The sequence below is a fragment of the Puntigrus tetrazona genome, chromosome 19 (assembly GCF_018831695.1).
Source record: "Puntigrus tetrazona isolate hp1 chromosome 19, ASM1883169v1, whole genome shotgun sequence".
Taxonomy (NCBI): domain Eukaryota; kingdom Metazoa; phylum Chordata; class Actinopteri; order Cypriniformes; family Cyprinidae; genus Puntigrus; species Puntigrus tetrazona.
Window position 1 is genome coordinate 8,556,256 of NC_056717.1, and position 16,622 is coordinate 8,572,877.

A 16,622-nucleotide genomic window follows, 5' to 3' on the forward strand; every position below is an offset into this window, starting at 1 on the left:
TTTGGTAAATAGTGCTTGAAGATGAGGTTTTGTGTTTAATGGTTTCACAATATGTGGCAAACTTTCAGAAATTGTGTTTTAGCAAGTGAGAAAAACTGTAATATACCAGAAACTAGATTAAAACATGTGCCAGGTTAGTAAATTTACTATTATTATTATTATTATTTACAAATCTTCAATATGATGTTTTAAGTTTGGCCAAAAAAAATGTAATTTAGATCTTAAATGTGACATATATGTGCATTATAAAATCCTTAAAATGTAACATTTTGAAATAAGTGCATGGAAAAGAAATGGCATTTTTACAGCTGATGACAGAAATAAAAGTAAACACGGCAATGTACAAATGAAATTTCTGCTTTTATATTCAACATATTCAATGTGCAATAATTTTACTCTTCCAGCCCCTTTTAACATTTATAAAAGTGTGTAATAACAGTACAAAGTGCATCCTGTTTGGTCACATACCGTTCATGTTGATTATTTTGCGTGACTCTATAAAGGAACAACCTTTGGTGACTCAACTGCGAAGTACGTCAAACGATTATCAGACTAAAAATGCAATTAGAGACGTTGTCAGGTCATAAACTTTGACAATTAGCTTGAGTGTGTCATGCAATAGGTAGTAATGAGGACTCAAAACATGATGTTTAGTGTAGTTGTGGATTTATTCAAAGTGTACAAATTCTGACACATAAATATGAACATCCCCCAACACACAAGCACTGAGTGACAAACCGACACATTAGAATGTGGAACAGTGGATATTAAAAAAAATGCTTCACTCGAAGCAATACATTACTTCTTTTAGTAGCATGATAAACTCTTTACAAAAAAATCAGATGCTGCAAGTTCATAGTTTAGAAAAGGGAATTGCTAAAGTGCATTTAAACATCTCTTGTTGTTCAGGGAAGCACACAATGTAGGTACAGCTAGGAGTAGTCCTCAAACTTAGGAGAAGCTACGACGTCAACATGTTGAGTTAACCTCTAGACAGTTACCACATTCACCTGTTGAACTACTTCAGTGGTCAACCCTTCTGTAATCAGATTTCAACCTTTGTGCATTCCCAAACAAGTGATCCATAAAGCTTATTCTGGTTCCCCTGTCCACCGGGACAACAAACACCCAGGGGAATTGATGGTTGGCCATTCTGGATAAAACCAAATGGGGGGAAATAACATCACCTGAATGTATACATTGGATTATTCATGATGTCCATGGCAGCTTTGGTAATCAATCCTTCCATTTCAAGACTTTACATGAATGCTAGGATGCTAGGATACGTGTAACACTTCAGACGCAAGGACAAAGACTTCAGGGATAGGTCTTCGTCATTTACAAGTTCGAATCCAGTGTCGTCCTTCATGACAACTCAATGTACCACAAGACCTGTTGACGTTTTGTAACACTTGTATTGATGTAAAAGTTCCATGTGATCGTCCCACCGCTGCTACAATCCAACAACCAAAGTGGTAAAATCAATATTGTCCTCTTTCGGTCTCTGAACTGTATTCATCCAGAACCATCTGACTGATAAAACTCAGCCCGCCGAAACAATAATTCCAGGAGCGCAGGGCCACAAAGGCCCATGGCACATCACCAGCAGAGCCCTCATAGAGGCCTACCACCACATCCAGCTCACATCCCATCACCAAACAGTCATCTTTTCCTCTTCTGCTGTCTCATCATCTTTCTCCGCTTGATGATCATGGAGTGGAGACGTTCCAGGCCTTCTTGTAGACCTTCTCCGATGATGGCACAGGCCGGTTGGAGGTGCCAAGGCGTGTGAGAGCCGAGCTCGTTCAGTGCCAACATCTGTTCGACTTCACCTAGTGGCAAAGCGCTGCGCAGGTCCTGCTTGTTAGCCACCACCAACACGGGCACCCCCTGGTTCTCCTGTAGCCGTGTGATCTTATGCAACTCCGTCTTGGCCTCCTCCATGCGCTCGGCATCTACCGAGTCCACTACGAACACGAGGCCGTCGGCGCACCGCGTATAGGAGCGCCAAAGAGGCCGGAGCTTTTCCTGACCTCCTACATCCCAGAAATGAAAGGTTGCAGTCCGGCCTTTCCCACCGAGAGTCACCTTGATCTTCTCTGTGTTGAAGCCTTTGGTGGGAACGGTGTTCACGAACTCATTAAAGCGTAGCCGGTACAATACGGTAGTCTTACCGGCACAATCCAAGCCAAGAATAACAATGTGCAGGGCCTGAAAGGACGGCAGGCAGGGAAAGATGGCATGGGGCTCTGATAATCCATTCCCCATCTTGTACCGCCACTCTGATGAGGATGAAAGCGAACGCGGAGACTCAGGAGACCAGGTGTCGCCGCTGCCGCTGATGCTTCACCAAATATTCACAAGGCTTCTCTCGTTCCCCCGAGAAGCTGCTGCTGCTATAACCTGAAACCAAATGAAAAAGGAGATGATGCAATGAGGCCAGCAGTGGAGCACCATGACACACACACTTTTTTTTACGGCTCTCTGTTACTTGGCTGTTCGCTCCAAGTAAGCATGCTTCCCTCTTTGTCATTCTAAAAGGCACACACATTCAACCTAGCTGGGTGTCATTCAGTTTCAGTGATGGTGAATGAAGGATGAAACAGCAGGAAGCCCATTTGCACATGTAGCGCCACAGGGGCACCAGAATTACGCATCGGTAAAAATCCTAGCGCGCAAAGGCTCCTGTTCATCTATTCTCGCCGTTTTATTGTTCAACAGTAGTTGCCAGTAGCCAATAGAGAAAAAAAATGCACATAAATAAGCCGGCCCGTGTAAACGGGGAAAACACGAGTCTGTCGCAGATCTCTATGGCCATCTGTAAAAGCGCTTTAGGAGGGGCTCATCTCCATACATAAAGACATGAATTTTGTCAGCATTTCCCTCCAAACAAGTCATTCAACGTGAGATTCATTATTGTTTTGTGCGCTAAAATGCTTAACGGGCTCCGCTATAGATTCAAGAGCCAAATAACAAGTTACTCTAAATTGCATTATTGCACAGATAATGCTATATTTTTCTACAAATCAAGCTTTGCGTGCACTTGCGTATGGCAATAAAATATAAGTCGTCACCCACCTTATTTAGTGCGAACCTTGCGTTGCTCGTTAGATCATTAGATGAAAATGTTTACGACTATTTCCAAAATATTGTTGCCATTCAGATCAGCTGAGCCGACAAGTGTATCCACTCCCTGTAACAGCGCCTGTTTCACTGACTCTAGAGCGAGCTGCCGTCCACTTCATTCTAGCGGGGTTGGCCCCGCCCACTGCGTAGAACTACGCCCTGATTGGTTCGATTCAGGGAGCGCGTGTTATTTTCCTTGGAATTTGATTGGTAGAAAGTCAAGCCCGTCGTCGTTTGGATACACCTTTTCACCACCTGTTCGTGTAGCTCCAGGCGTTTAAAGTTTGAGAGACTCGCTTACAGGTGAGCGTTACTAGGTTACCAGGATTTCGGTCCTTTAGTTGACATCCAAAAAGATGGATGTGCAGGTTTTGTTTCGATACTACTGGGAAATCCGCTTCATCTAATAAGTTAGCGTTTTACCGAGTGACTCGGACACCGCTTAAAGATTCAGTGAATCGTTTAAACTAAATAACGCTTTCAAATCACTCAAAAGAACCGATTCAAAAGAGTTATTTGTTCATGAAAAGGATGTTACTGATTCTAACAAACGACTAAAGAAATTACGAGACACAATGTGTACAGAGAAGATGATTTTTCAGTTTTTTTTGTTTGCTATAACCGTCTTTAACTTTAAAGGAAGTAAAAAAAGCCATTTTTAAGCGTGAAAAGTAACTGAATTGCCGTGTAGTTGAAAGCAAAAGGCAATAAACATCAGTGAGCCAGCGTTGTCAAAGAAAAGAAGTGTATTGAAGTGTCAGATCAATTAGCGGTGCTATCAATACACAGTTAGCCCGTGATGGACGTGCTGTCACGTACAACACACATCCATTGATACCCCGGAGGTCTGACTACTACCACAGACAATACCAAACACTCGTCCGTCTGAGCTACTTAATAAACTAGTGCATTCAGAACAAATCAGTCTGTCACCTGAAAAGATTAAACTAGAGCTGCATTTCAACGATGCCTAATGTAATGTGCATATTCATTCAACAAAGTTTACAAACTTACAACGTAGGTTACTTTTAAACGTTTAAGGGTTTAAATGTGTGGGTTATTTTTGTATTTTAAGTAACACGTAGTATTTTATTTAAGATTAAGCAGCAGTTAACTTTTTGGTTTGGTTGAACACATTACTTTGGATGAAGGGTTTTGCTAATTCCAATAACGGAGTTTGTGCATAAAACGTTTTGTTTTACTCGTGCGCCATCTTGTGGGGCTGACATGAATGGGCTCTGGTTACTCACCCATTGCTGAATTTATTTAAGCCCATATTATGCATGAGATATAGGCCATTAAACAAACTGCAGCAAATTTAAAAAAAGTAGTAGTAGTAGTAGTAGTAGTAGTATTTCTGGTCACAGCTTGTCAAATTGATAAACCAAAAGTGCAAATATTTATTTTGTTTTAGCTTTCTAGTTTTCTTGTTCATGTAGAGGTAGAAATACAATTTTAAAATGAAACAGTTGCTTGATATAAACCCACCACTCACAAATGTGGCCACTCATATGTTTACAAGTATTCATGAGTTATATAAGGGAGCAAACATTTGATTTGTTAAAAATCTTTTGGATTATTACAGTTTTGTGTATCATGTTTATAATTATATATAACATATGATATTATGTTAGATTATATTAGTCTTTAAATACATCTGAGGGTTAGCTTTAGGGGTGGGAGTCAGCTAGAAAGTATGATTTGCTTGATATATAAAAAGTCTGAGATCTCACTAACATGGAGAAATACTGATTCCCCTTCTTTAATGTCTTTAATTATGGGTGTTTCATGCCCTTGTTCAAGACATTTAGCTGCGCAAGTCTTAGCTGCATCCTCTTATGCCAACTCTTGGTCACATTATTTCCACAGTATTTGTGTCTTGATGGTCATTAAAATTACATCACAACTGGAATATATTATTTGTTTTGTAATTCATTTATTTTGTCTCTAGGGGGCTCTTGTGTACTTGCATTGAATAAGACGAGACATTTTTGCTAAATGTATTCTTTTATTGTACGTTTTGAAAACATGCTTACAGAAATCCAGAGCAGAAATATAAACCCGTGCAAGCAAATTAAAGCGAAATACACAACTTTAAGATCTAACGCATGTTGAGTAACTTTTAAAGTGCCCCTATTGTGGCTTATAAAAGATTCAAATTTTGGTTTCGGGGGTCTAAAACAACAGGCTGACAAAAAAAGTTTATTTTTTATTTTCTTATAATATGCATTTAGTTTTACTTTATTTGTTCAACTTCTGCCAAACACAGTTCTACGATTCATTTTTCCAAACTACTAGTGTTTGTAAGCTTTTAATCCTCTAAAAGCGGCACCTATCGGCAAAGAATTGCATTTTCATTCAGAAAAGAACAAGAAGTGAGCAATATGCTAATGTTTAATTTTGACGTCAATATAAAACGGCTTGGGATTCGTTTTAAAAACGAATTGTTCCAATGATTAAGAGCCGACTCTTTCTTTTGAGAGACAATAACACGGTGGACTTTCAGGTTTAAAACTTCGCAGGATGTTTTCATTCACTTACAGCTGTGTAACACTGCATGAATTTAAAAAAAAAAACATGAAAAAAAATCCATTATAGGGGCACTTTAAAGGAATAGTCAAATTGCTTGTCATGCCTCAGTAAACAGCTTCCTGTTTTATCATCCCAGCCAAGGCTATTGACTTTCACTAAATATGCAGTGATTGCACTGCTCTTGTCATGAGGTCACTGTCCCATCGAGAGGCATCCCATCCCAGGAACCAGCCAGTGAAGGTGGGGGGCTCATGTCCCTGCTTGACCACTACGACAGGTGTCCCCTTGTCCCTTCCCGATGGGTCTGTCTCAATGTAGGTCTTTGCTGCAATGGTACAGTTACTTACTCAAAAAGCTGTATGACTATATTAGTTTACAAAGAGAATATATCTTTTGCATGTGAGAACAATGCGGTGTGTACTAGTGCGCTACGAAACCTGTTTAGTTTCTGTTTTGCATACAGATTATGAAGAAAAATGTTTTAAGAAATGTGTGACTGAGGCATCTCACCGGATTTTACAGACTCGGTCCTCTCCACCTCATTGGCATCCTTTCCGATCCACACAAACACCTGAGAAATGAAATGAAGGATCAGTGGCACATGCTAATCCATGAAAGTCAGGAGAAATCTTTGAATACTAAAATGAAAATGTCCTCTGTCCTTTGAATCCTAGAGATAATCTTGGAGGAAGTGATAAGGAGGATAACTGTCTTACCTGATCCCAGACATCCATCAACATAACATCATCCTCTGCCAGGTCATCTTGGTTAAACTCACCAGGTACTTCCTCAATCTATAATATGAAAACTGCATGTTTGTTATCTAAACATCAATTTGCCTATATGTAGCAGTATCTGAGCAGTTAGCACAGGAATCCAAGACATGATTTACATTTTAAGCATAGACTCCAATGCAGACTTTGTATTGAAAGCAAAAGCTTAATGTGAAACCGAACTGAACTTTGGCTCTCCTATCTGGTCTATGATACTCACTGTAAACTTTCCACTTTTGTTAGAGCAGGCGAAGAGGCGGGGAGGATGTGCTATAGATTTGCTCTCCAACATCTCTGATGTCTGATATTCCATCTTTCCACCCAGAGCTTTCCAGAAGTCCTCTTTCAATGGGCAACAAGTATGTAAAAGCTCCTTTAATGCCTACCAGTGTGTAAGTATGAAGAGAATTAATTTAATCTATTGCGCATTGGCCATACCTGGCTCGTTTCCTTCAGTAACTGGTTTGGTTTGGCACTTCAGTTTCTCACTCATGTACTTTGCTCCTCGTTCCTCTTCTTCACTAGCCCCCTTCCCTTTCCACAAATACCCATTCCCCTCGGGTAACTTCAGAAGGTAGGCATCATTGCTGTTCAAACTTGATGCTTTAGCGTCCACCTGTTAGACCACAAACTAACACAATCAAGGAACACTGAAGTCCTGTTTTGGAACATCAAGCAGATCAGTGCTAACCAGAATGACCTAGATTGTCAACCACATGGTCATCCAGCTAATCAACCATCTAAACCAACTTGTACCAACTATAAAGGACAGAGTTAGACATAAAAAACTTGTTTTATCTGGATCTTTTCATAAAAATTTTCATAAAACATGTTTATGAGCATGGAGTTTGTAGACCAGGACTCGCCTCACAAATCCGTGTAATTGTGCCCAGGTTCTTGCGCACTTGAAAGAGACGTGTTGGAGGTATGGGTGCCTGTCCTCCCTTCTTAGAAGTCCCATTTTTGTACACGATCAGAGGCTTTTCTTTGAAGAGGCTCAGCAAATGAGGTGGTTCTTTTCCTTGAGTCACTCGCACCTAAATGGATAAGACAACAGTTCTAGCCTATTTGGGTTTTCTTCTAGATTTTCAGTCAGGGCTGCTGGATGTAGTCCATAATCCAGCCCCGGTTACAATCAGTAAATTAGTATATAGATAAAATTCAAATCCAGCTCGCCTGAACAGCTCTTCCTCCAAGCGAACGGTCCAGTTCAACAGTAAGAAAGGCTGAAGCTGTCAGTTCATCTATTGTACTGCTGGAACCTTGCCTGAAGGTAAAAGCATAGAGCGATAAGATTTTTTTGTGTATGATTTTCCCCTCTGGAAATGATCTACTTCTATGAGGCATACCAGGTGTAAATGATTTCTCCTTTGGTGTAGGTATATAAAATGATATAGCAGTCCCCTCCGTAGAACTGTCCGTATGTCTCTGGATCAACAGGAACCTTGGTATTGTCTGTGGTATTACCACACTCCACCCTCCAAATCTGTGAAACAAGATCAGATTAAGAATTTCCATCAATTATATTTACATGTTGGGATGGCTGGATTTCATCCTGTGATGATCTAGAACAATCTGTAATTGCTGTGCCATGACGTCCTCTTAAGGTGCTCTCAAACAATAGTTACTTTGTTGGTCAATGCCGTAATCTTAAAGTGACTGTTTTTCACTGAACAGGTGTAAATGTGAAAACAATATTTAAGTGCAAAAATCATTCAGCATCTTATCTTCTAGTCAGTGTCACTCTTATGCTACACTCTTAAAAATAAAGGTGCTTCACGATGCCACAGAAGAACATTTTTGTCAAATTGTTTCCATTAAGAACCTTTAACATCTGCAGAACCTTTCTGTTTCACAAAAGATTATTTGTTGCAAAAGAATTATAAGAAGATTATAAGAAGGCAAGAAAGAGATGGTTCTTTAAAGAACTTTTGACTGAATGTTTCTATATGGAGTCAAAAGTGGTTCTTCTTTGGCATCGCTGTGAAGAACCTTTTAAGCGCCTTTATTTTTAATGCCAATATGTTTGTATGCCAAACACCAGTGTAATTGAACTTATACAATCTCTGATCTTTTGTATGCAAATTGTTACCTGTGTTTTTCCAGTGCCATTGTCAACCATGTTGTACTGAGCAGCCATTTGATTAGACTCGTGCAGCTTGGAGGCATCAAACACTTCTTGCTTAATCTTGGCGATCCGCTCAGTGACATACACTCTGCCTAGACCCTCAGCCTGGTACTTCTCTTTCCAGTTCTTGAAAAACTGCTTAAATATGGGTGTCTCTCCACCTTCTGGAAGGACCTGGATCTGTGTACAGAAAGACCCAAAGAATATATTTTCCCTGTCTGAAAAAAAAGTGCAGAAATTGTATATTTTAGGTATACAACATCATGGAGAAATCATATACCCCCGATATATATATAAGTTCCTACAATGAACCTTACAATCCCAGATTGAACTAGGTTGCCCTGAAGTTTCTACTGAGTCTGAAGGCTTTGACTGGTGGATTATGGTGTATTTATTCATGGCTGAAGCTAAAGTCTTCAAGACAGTGGCCCTTCGGGGTCAGGTTTGGACACACCTATTTTAGAGGTAAGTATAGTACAAAGTTGTCCCTTCAAGGGTACTGCTCCAGAGACAAGTTCTTGTACTACTTTTTTTCCTGACAGTTTTGTTACTCATTCAAGTGAATGTAATTGATAATGCAGCAAAGCATATACAGATAGCTAATGTTTCTGAACCTGGGTGTTTCCAGGATATCCCATCTGCTTAATGAAGCCCTCAGCTGTTTTCATGGCCTCCTTCCTTTCACTTGGATTTGCTGTGTGGCCTAGATCATCAAAAAATAAGGTTAAGAAATCTCAGTAAGATTTACACAATTTTGCACAAGAGTTGCACAACTCCTTCGTGTGAAGGATTCAGTTTACCCATACCTTTCCACACAAATATCATTTTGCTTTTTCCATGGTCCAGAATGAAGCACTCCTCAGACAACAGGTCACTCTGGTTAAATGGATTTTCATCTGACACAAGCGACACTTGCATTTTCCCTGTTGCATCTGATACCTGTAAAGTGCAATTGTAATTAAATAATATCCTGTTACATTCACATTATGCAAGTCTTTATGTGCACGTGTCTATTATCTCTATTATAGACTTGTTTACCATGTAAAGTTTGGCCATTTTTCTGTTTGACATGTCTGCAACCTCATCCTCATTATCGTCACCTTGAGGGATTTCAGTCTTCTCACCAAGAACCTTTTAAGCACAAATACAAGGTATAAAAATGTCAAACCTTCCAGATAAACCTGATATCGTACTGACTATAGCAAACATTGGTTTAACTGTCAGATTCTTAGTGAAGAAAAAAAGCACTACCAGTAAAAATAAACTCTAATAACTTCCCAGATGCTTAAAATGGGATTCCATGCAAATTCATCCAGACATTTTTATTTGATACCTTTATCATCGCTTCAGGCTCATGTCCTTCCTCTATCACCACCAGCTGGGCTCGTCCGTTCCTCTCATTGTCTCGGATGCCAATAGCTACCTGTGCAGCTTTGAGGCGCTCAAACTTGTTGCACTTTGACCCACACCATTGATAGATGACCTAGTTTCAGAAATCTGTTTAATTAATAGAGATCCTAGCAATAGTGTGCTCATGTTTGTTCTGCGTAATAGCAGACTTTCTAGGAAAACACTGGCCTCAGTTTTGTCCTTGGCAATTATGTCTGACACGATTTTTTAAGAAATTGTTTTTGTAACCTTTGTCATATAGTTGTTTTAACTCTTTTGCTGTGGAATGGTGTCAGTCAGGATTTTTCTGTTGGAATTTTCTTTGGAAATGTGAGAGAATACAGCACTAAATATGCTGTCAAATACTTCAGTCAAATGGTATCGTGACATTTAATCTTTCTCCAAACATCATGGCCAGCTAGAGCCTGTAGCTTAAAAGATGCTTCTGTTGTTAGGTGTGAGACGTGTTTCAGCCCTTGTGCTCTCACAACATTTGCTCTGTATTGACAGTCTTTGATCTTACAGCAATCCAATGACAAACCCACCCAAAGCGCATACAAAGAGGATATTAAATACACTCTGCACAAGTGAACCAGCCAGTTATTGTCTATGGAAAATGAAATGCAGCATATTGCATTCTATCTGGATTATCCTAACTGACACTGTACTTTCTTCATTATATTTGTACTTGTGGATGCCTTTTTGTGTGTTACCAGATGCAGTTTTACTTTTTGGCTGTATTTGGAAAAGTGCACTGTGGACATTTTTCTAAATAATTCCATGGTTGTTCCACAGAAAAAAATGCAATTGAAGGTTTTTGTTAAATTTCCTATTAAAAATGCCTAACACGGCCATTTGAATGTTTGTTGTGTGTCTTACCGCTCCCAGGTCAACAATGAAGCAGTCACCGTTGTTGAAACTGGCCCAGGCGAGAGGCACTTCTGTGGCCCGGACAGTGCGCCTGCCCTTGACGTGGAAGAGCCGGCAAGCAGTAAGATCATTGGTGACCACGTGTTGAAACCCTGATGCCACACCTCCGGCCTAAGAAGGTTGGAAAATATTTTTTTAAAACGTTCCTGCTATTTCTTCTTATTTTTCCTTTTTTAAACCCTTTCCATTTATGAAACTGTGAGTCATTTTCATTCTGAGGCCAGTTGCAACAGTGAGAAGTCAAATGTGCCCAAGCACGTGCTACAACACAACATCCCCTCAGACCGCGTGTGTTTGTGCAAAGGTCTTATGTACAGTAGCGTGGTATTGGAGTAGCGGGTTTTACCTCACCCAAATTGTAAATAAAAAATAATCCTAGATTTGCCCTGTGAAGTCTAGGAAACATTTAGCAAATAAATACAACAGCACCTATCAGTCTTTCCATCAGTTTAAACAGCAGCTTTATGTTTGAGCTAAACTAGGACTGAAGTATAGTAAATAATATTAATAAAACAACAAGGAAAATTGTTGTCTGGAGTGCTAAATATTGTCTTAAACCTTATATGTGATCCCGCCTTTGAAGTAGCTGGTGAAGTTGGTGGACTCAAAACCCTGGAGTTCACGGTACTGGACCGGTTTTCCTCCCAGGTAGTCATCCATCTGAATGGTAAAGATGGCTGCCGCTGTACTTTCATCCTGGGTACATTCCTTGCCTAGAAAAAAAAGAAAGAAAGATCATTTACTTCTGTGGCCTTTTTCATTCAGACTGAAAATTAAGTGATTGGGTTTTTTTTTCTTGTACACTTTCAGTTCATTAGCTGCATAAGCGTTGCATTTGCAAATCACACTTAAATGTTTGTTTTCACACTTGACAACTACTGATATACTAAGTGTTTATTCACACAGCATACATTTTTACACTTTAAAGCCTGCTATGTTAGCTGTTGCATGTAACCATAGATGTGTTGTCGAAGTATGTGTACTGTAGAGTAGGTTTTTTGTGTAAATTACTTGCCAAGAAAGACGTGATGGGTAGAAACATTATTAAGGAATCCATTTGCATGGTAAATGATTAATGACTCATAATGGAGGCTTGTGAGTGTGGTTATGGCCACAAATACACTCAAGGCCAGAACATCTGTGATACTGATACTGAAACATCTAATGGAGAAAATAAAGTGCTTTCTCTCAGCAGAGGAAGGAAACTGTATTAAGTTCACGTTTTTTTTTGCAACTAAATAGATTCTAGATTTCTGTCATCTTCTTTGAGCATGCCGGTGACAAGTATTTTTTCTTGTAGATAAATGCATAAAGCAAGATCATAGTTATCTTTTTGAGTTTCCTGTTTTTTGTTCTTTTGCAACTTGACCACACTTTTTTCTTTTGCACTTTTTAAAGCAACGAGAGCATGTATGCCTGAGGCATCTTCAGTAAAAATATTAGAAAACAAAAATCCCTCTGAAACAAACGTATGACTTAGATGGCAAATGAGATTCTGCTATATTTTTAGTAATGATTTTGATTAATCATGATTTTGAAAATCATATGAAATTTCATGTTATGAAAAGGTAAAATTATGTTATTTTAAGATATCTATTTATCTAGACCTATGTCACATTGAGGGTCTGCATCATTTTCTGTTTTATCATCATTTTCATCTTTTTTTTACTACATGGCTTAGTATTACTTTTCTGTTGGCATGTATACTAGAAATTAACATAAAAAAATTATTTTCATTTAATATGGCTCTTCAAAATATCAAACTGAATTTTAACTCAGAAATTAAAAGCATGCTCATACTGACTGATTTTAATTCTGGTTTAATTATAAAAAAGCTGATTCAAAAGACCTACGTTCTTGTATAACTGACAGTAAATCATCCAGAGCTTACCCAGCCAGTAATGTAGATCGTAGAAGCACGAGTTCTTCTGTTTGACAGTGTGGAGCACCAGGTAGGCATCGCCGATATAGAAGTTCCCGTGTAAGTTTTCAGGCACTGGGGTCAGTTCCATCTTTTCAATTCTCCATATCTGTAGACCTGGGAGCTTTCCAGCCTGCTCAAACTCTTTGTGGTGAAGCCCCATGACTGAGAGAGGTCAGGTGCAGATGTGGTGAGAAACAGACAGTGTACTTCTATTGTCAGACAGCACTGAATCAGCAAACAGCCGTGTGCAGATGTCTCCTCTGACACTTTAAGTGGGTGTGATCAGGAGCATGATGTAGTTAAACACTCATAGAGAGACAGAGAGAGAGAGAGAGAGAGAGAGAGATAGAGAGGATAAAATGATGTGAAGTAATATATGTGCCGTTGTTTTATTGCATTTCCCTATTGACACTCTTATGAAACTGTATTAATGGATGAAAATGAAGATGAAATTAACAGAAAGTGCTGTCTGAAGTGATGTTACAAAAATGTTTGAGCAGAAATAGCAAACTGAAACACATATGACAAAGTTTGTAACTCCCATAACGAATGAACATTTAAAATAGTTAAAAATACATTAATTTGGCAGATCAGTATCAGTAATGGGAATACCATGCTAAAGGACTTCTAAGCCATTGGGCACCCTCCAAAGGTTAGGGTGCCAGCAGGGCAGGATGTGTGGGGCCCCAGTGCAGTTTGTAGCAGTGGACCCTGGTGGAAATAACGCATTTTGAAATTTTTAATTCATAAAAAAAGCAATTCTGAATTGCACAATATAAACTCTTATTTATATAATTATAAGATGTGAAATTACAACTGCAGAGATAAAATAAAAAAAAAAATCAGATTATACCTTGTTTTAGCTGCATCTGGAAAAAGTGACTTAGTAAGATGGGTGGGGTTGAGGTTAAATTGGGCTAGGTATAAAATATATAAAAACCAATGGGAAAAACAACAATTTAGAGGAGGGTAATGTTATTGAAAGGTCTCACTCTAAACAAGAAACAAGCAGTTAATTCATGTAGCAACTCTTTCACTGACACACGGTTTAACCATGTGACTAAAAAGGAAACATTTGCTAGTTTTTGGTAGTTTAGCATCTCTCAGGAAGTCAGGGGTGTGACTGTCATATACTGCACATGTGTTTGCTGCCATCAAAGAGTGTCCTAGTCCTTCTAGTCCTTGAACAGCAGTAAACCAGTGCGAACAAGTCATCTATTATTTAATAGTACTTTAGCCAAAATGACCAGGAATAATTTTCTGATGAGAAAGGAACCAGACTTGACTTATAATTTTTAACACATTATATGCACAGAGAATAGCAAATGTATAATGAAAAGAAGAATGATGAACTACCCAACAGCACAAACTAATTATTATTATTTTTATTTGATATATATTATTTACATTTTATTACACACATTTTAACATGATTATTCGAAAAATAGGACCGATATGAAAGTTCTTCCTCCAGTATAGGTTTAAATGTCCAGCCTCAAGTCATTGCTCAAATGTCTTTTTTCTGTGAAATTAATGATTTTTAAATAAATATGCCTTTTACTTGCCGAAAAGTATAGTTAGATGACATAAGGCATTTTGTGGACAACTGTTTTTTCATCCTGAAATTTAAATATGATATAGGATTTATAGGGTTAAAAATACATTTTAATACCAATGTCAGAATGATAATGATGATATAACCTTCACGCAGGTGACACTGATCGTATGAAATCATTTGGTGGGAAAAAAACTGAAGTTGAATTTGTATTGGCTTCTTTTTAGCAACAAAATTGTTTACTTAATATGAAATAACATTCTGTTTTCTGCTGCCAGCCTTTTTACAAAAATAGGCCTTTGTAATGTTAAACATTTTAAACCCTTAAAATGAACATTTCTGCAATAGTTTAACCTTTACTTGTCATTTAACGTCTAACGTACGTGCCATGGGCCACGCAGCTCTGACATGCTGTGATTGACAATAGATTTATAAAATACACCAGAAACACAACATGATTACAAAATGAAACAATTTTATTTTTTGCGCTGTGATCCAAATCTTCCATATCTATACAACTGAGAGGAACATACCTAAATCTTCATCCCTATACCGAGCAACGACCAGAGACTGTAAACTGTAAAGCCTGTGCTTGACTGACGCACTCGTCGCAAATTCAAATGTTACCACTTTAAAAGACAGGTTTTATGGTTGGACAATCAAATGCTCATTGGCTCTTGCTTGCATTCGTCACAGATTGCGACATGCCGCATTTCTGATTAGGTGTATTCGAATAATGCATGTGCGTCTTCTCCGAGAGAAGATCAGGAAAACAATCTGAATAACCTACTGTACTCTGCCAGACAGGACTGTGGCTGCAAAACATTGTCATTTGAGTTGCATTTATTGCATTTATCTGTCTGTCATGTTCTCTTTCAAAAGCTACACTCAATGCTTTGCTGAAAAGCGCTAATGAGAAAACAATCTTTGTTCGACCGGTTGAGAAGCATGTGTGTCAAACACACAATGATCTTGGTAGGTGAAGTTATTTGATTATGTGCACCTAAAGATTATAAATAGATGCAAGACATACATATTTTCAGGTTTCTTTGTCTTCAGAGACCGTATTGGGTGAGTGTGTGTCAAGCTGAAATCATTAATGCCGCGTGCCCCGGCGTTTCTTTGGAGTGGGTAGGAAACACTACTGCAGCTCTTGCTTCTGTAAAATGGAAATTAAGATCGCTGCCCTTGAGCGTTTCTCCCGTAATCATTAAACAATGAAAAGTTACTCACGTTGGTGACTTGTGCAGTGTGATCAGATTAAAGCAGGAGACCCCCTTCAAACTAGTAAAAAAAGACAGGTTTCAGTATGGTGGATCTCCTATGATGGGCAACTTTGTTCATGGAGTGAACCATATTTTTCCTGTGTTTTTGTGCTCTTAATTTTTAATTAAGTATTGTGGATTCAAGAGCACAAGTTTTTACGATGATACACCAGGTGGTAGGGTCTGCTATCTCTTCTCTAGGGGTGCATCAATACTCAAAAAGTCAACGCACTTTGCCAAGACATATAGCAATATCTACACTAGTAAGGAGAGTGTTTCATGCAGTAGATTATGCTGGTCCTGCCTTGTACACCATCATGGTTCTGCAGGCATATCAGACTGACGTTCATTAAGATCTGAGTGCAGGGAGGCAAACAGCTCAATTAAGCTCTCTAAGTGCTCTGGTCTTGGGCTGTTGGCCACCCAGTCCCAATATGGTCTAGCTCCTCTGAGGCAAGAAGCCTAAAAGAGAGAGTGATACGCCCCTCGTAATCTTAACAGCTAAAGAGAAAGTCTGTCATTATAACTAAATGAGGTTGTTAGACTATGTCCAGGGCAATGGGTGTGTCACCTTGGAGAGGGAAACAGGAAATTCTAAAACGACTAAATTAGGGCTCCTTCCCGGCGCCCAAAGTGGATTGCTGTACAACTTCCGCCTCTGCAGGTGCATTGGAGGTCAACGCTCTCTACTGAGATGTAACATGTTTGGATGTTTCCTGACGTATTTCAGAACACCGAACATTTAGAGTTTTAAAATATAGCGTCACAGACAGTCTCCCTTTCAGAGAATTTTGTAGCGTGGAAGCTACTGCCAGATAACCGCTCCTTGGTTGTAAAGACTGTATAAGAGGACTACAGGATGCAATTTGTGTATTGTTCTCTGCATTTCAGTGGCGTGGTTTACACTATTGTTAAAACCAGAACAATAATTGCAAGCTCTGTTGGACAAGGAGGTTGTAGAACTCCCATCTCCCATCTTTGCTAGAAGGGGCTTTTAACA

The 16,622-nt window shown here is 39.0% G+C and overlaps 2 protein-coding genes and 1 long non-coding RNA gene across 3 annotated transcripts; 1 reads left to right on the forward strand and 2 right to left on the reverse strand.

Moving 5' to 3' along the window:
* Positions 1-644: 644 nt before the first annotated feature.
* arl4ab (ADP-ribosylation factor-like 4ab) lies at positions 645-3,233 on the reverse strand. The gene is made up of 2 exons (XM_043218142.1): positions 3,079-3,233; positions 645-2,403 (listed from the first exon to the last, which is right to left on the reverse strand). The coding sequence occupies exon 2, from the start codon at positions 2,266-2,268 to the stop codon at positions 1,663-1,665; it is 606 nt and encodes a 201-aa protein (XP_043074077.1). The 5' UTR covers positions 2,269-2,403; positions 3,079-3,233; the 3' UTR covers positions 645-1,662.
* Positions 3,234-3,354: 121 nt separating this feature from the next.
* On the forward strand, positions 3,355-10,972 carry LOC122324246. The gene is made up of 4 exons (XR_006247119.1): positions 3,355-3,429; positions 6,333-6,439; positions 6,675-6,790; positions 10,837-10,972. It is a non-coding gene; the product is annotated as an uncharacterized LOC122324246 (long non-coding RNA).
* scin (scinderin) lies at positions 5,122-13,077 on the reverse strand. The gene is made up of 16 exons (XM_043218572.1): positions 12,770-13,077; positions 11,437-11,591; positions 10,828-10,989; positions 9,893-10,042; positions 9,598-9,690; positions 9,366-9,498; positions 9,174-9,262; positions 8,524-8,739; positions 7,781-7,917; positions 7,608-7,698; positions 7,298-7,468; positions 6,870-7,047; positions 6,652-6,773; positions 6,375-6,452; positions 6,169-6,229; positions 5,122-5,983 (listed from the first exon to the last, which is right to left on the reverse strand). The coding sequence occupies exons 1-16, from the start codon at positions 12,960-12,962 to the stop codon at positions 5,814-5,816; spliced, it is 2,199 nt and encodes a 732-aa protein (XP_043074507.1). The 5' UTR covers positions 12,963-13,077; the 3' UTR covers positions 5,122-5,813.
* Positions 13,078-16,622: the final 3,545 nt, after the last annotated feature.

Excerpts from the sequence above, each read along its gene's own strand:
- arl4ab (XM_043218142.1), bottom strand. The coding sequence starts at position 2,268 with ATGGGGAATGGATTATCAGAGCCCCATGCCATCTTTCCCTGCCTGCCG.
- scin (XM_043218572.1), bottom strand. The coding sequence starts at position 12,962 with ATGGGGCTTCACCACAAAGAGTTTGAGCAGGCTGGAAAGCTCCCAGGT. Across the intron at positions 7,469-7,607 it reads TTGGAGGAAGAGCTGTTCAG|GTGCGAGTGACTCAAGGAAA; the intron begins GCGAGCTGGATT and ends TTATCCATTTAG. Across the intron at positions 6,774-6,869 it reads TACTGAAGGAAACGAGCCAG|AGGACTTCTGGAAAGCTCTG; the intron begins GTATGGCCAATG and ends GCCCATTGAAAG.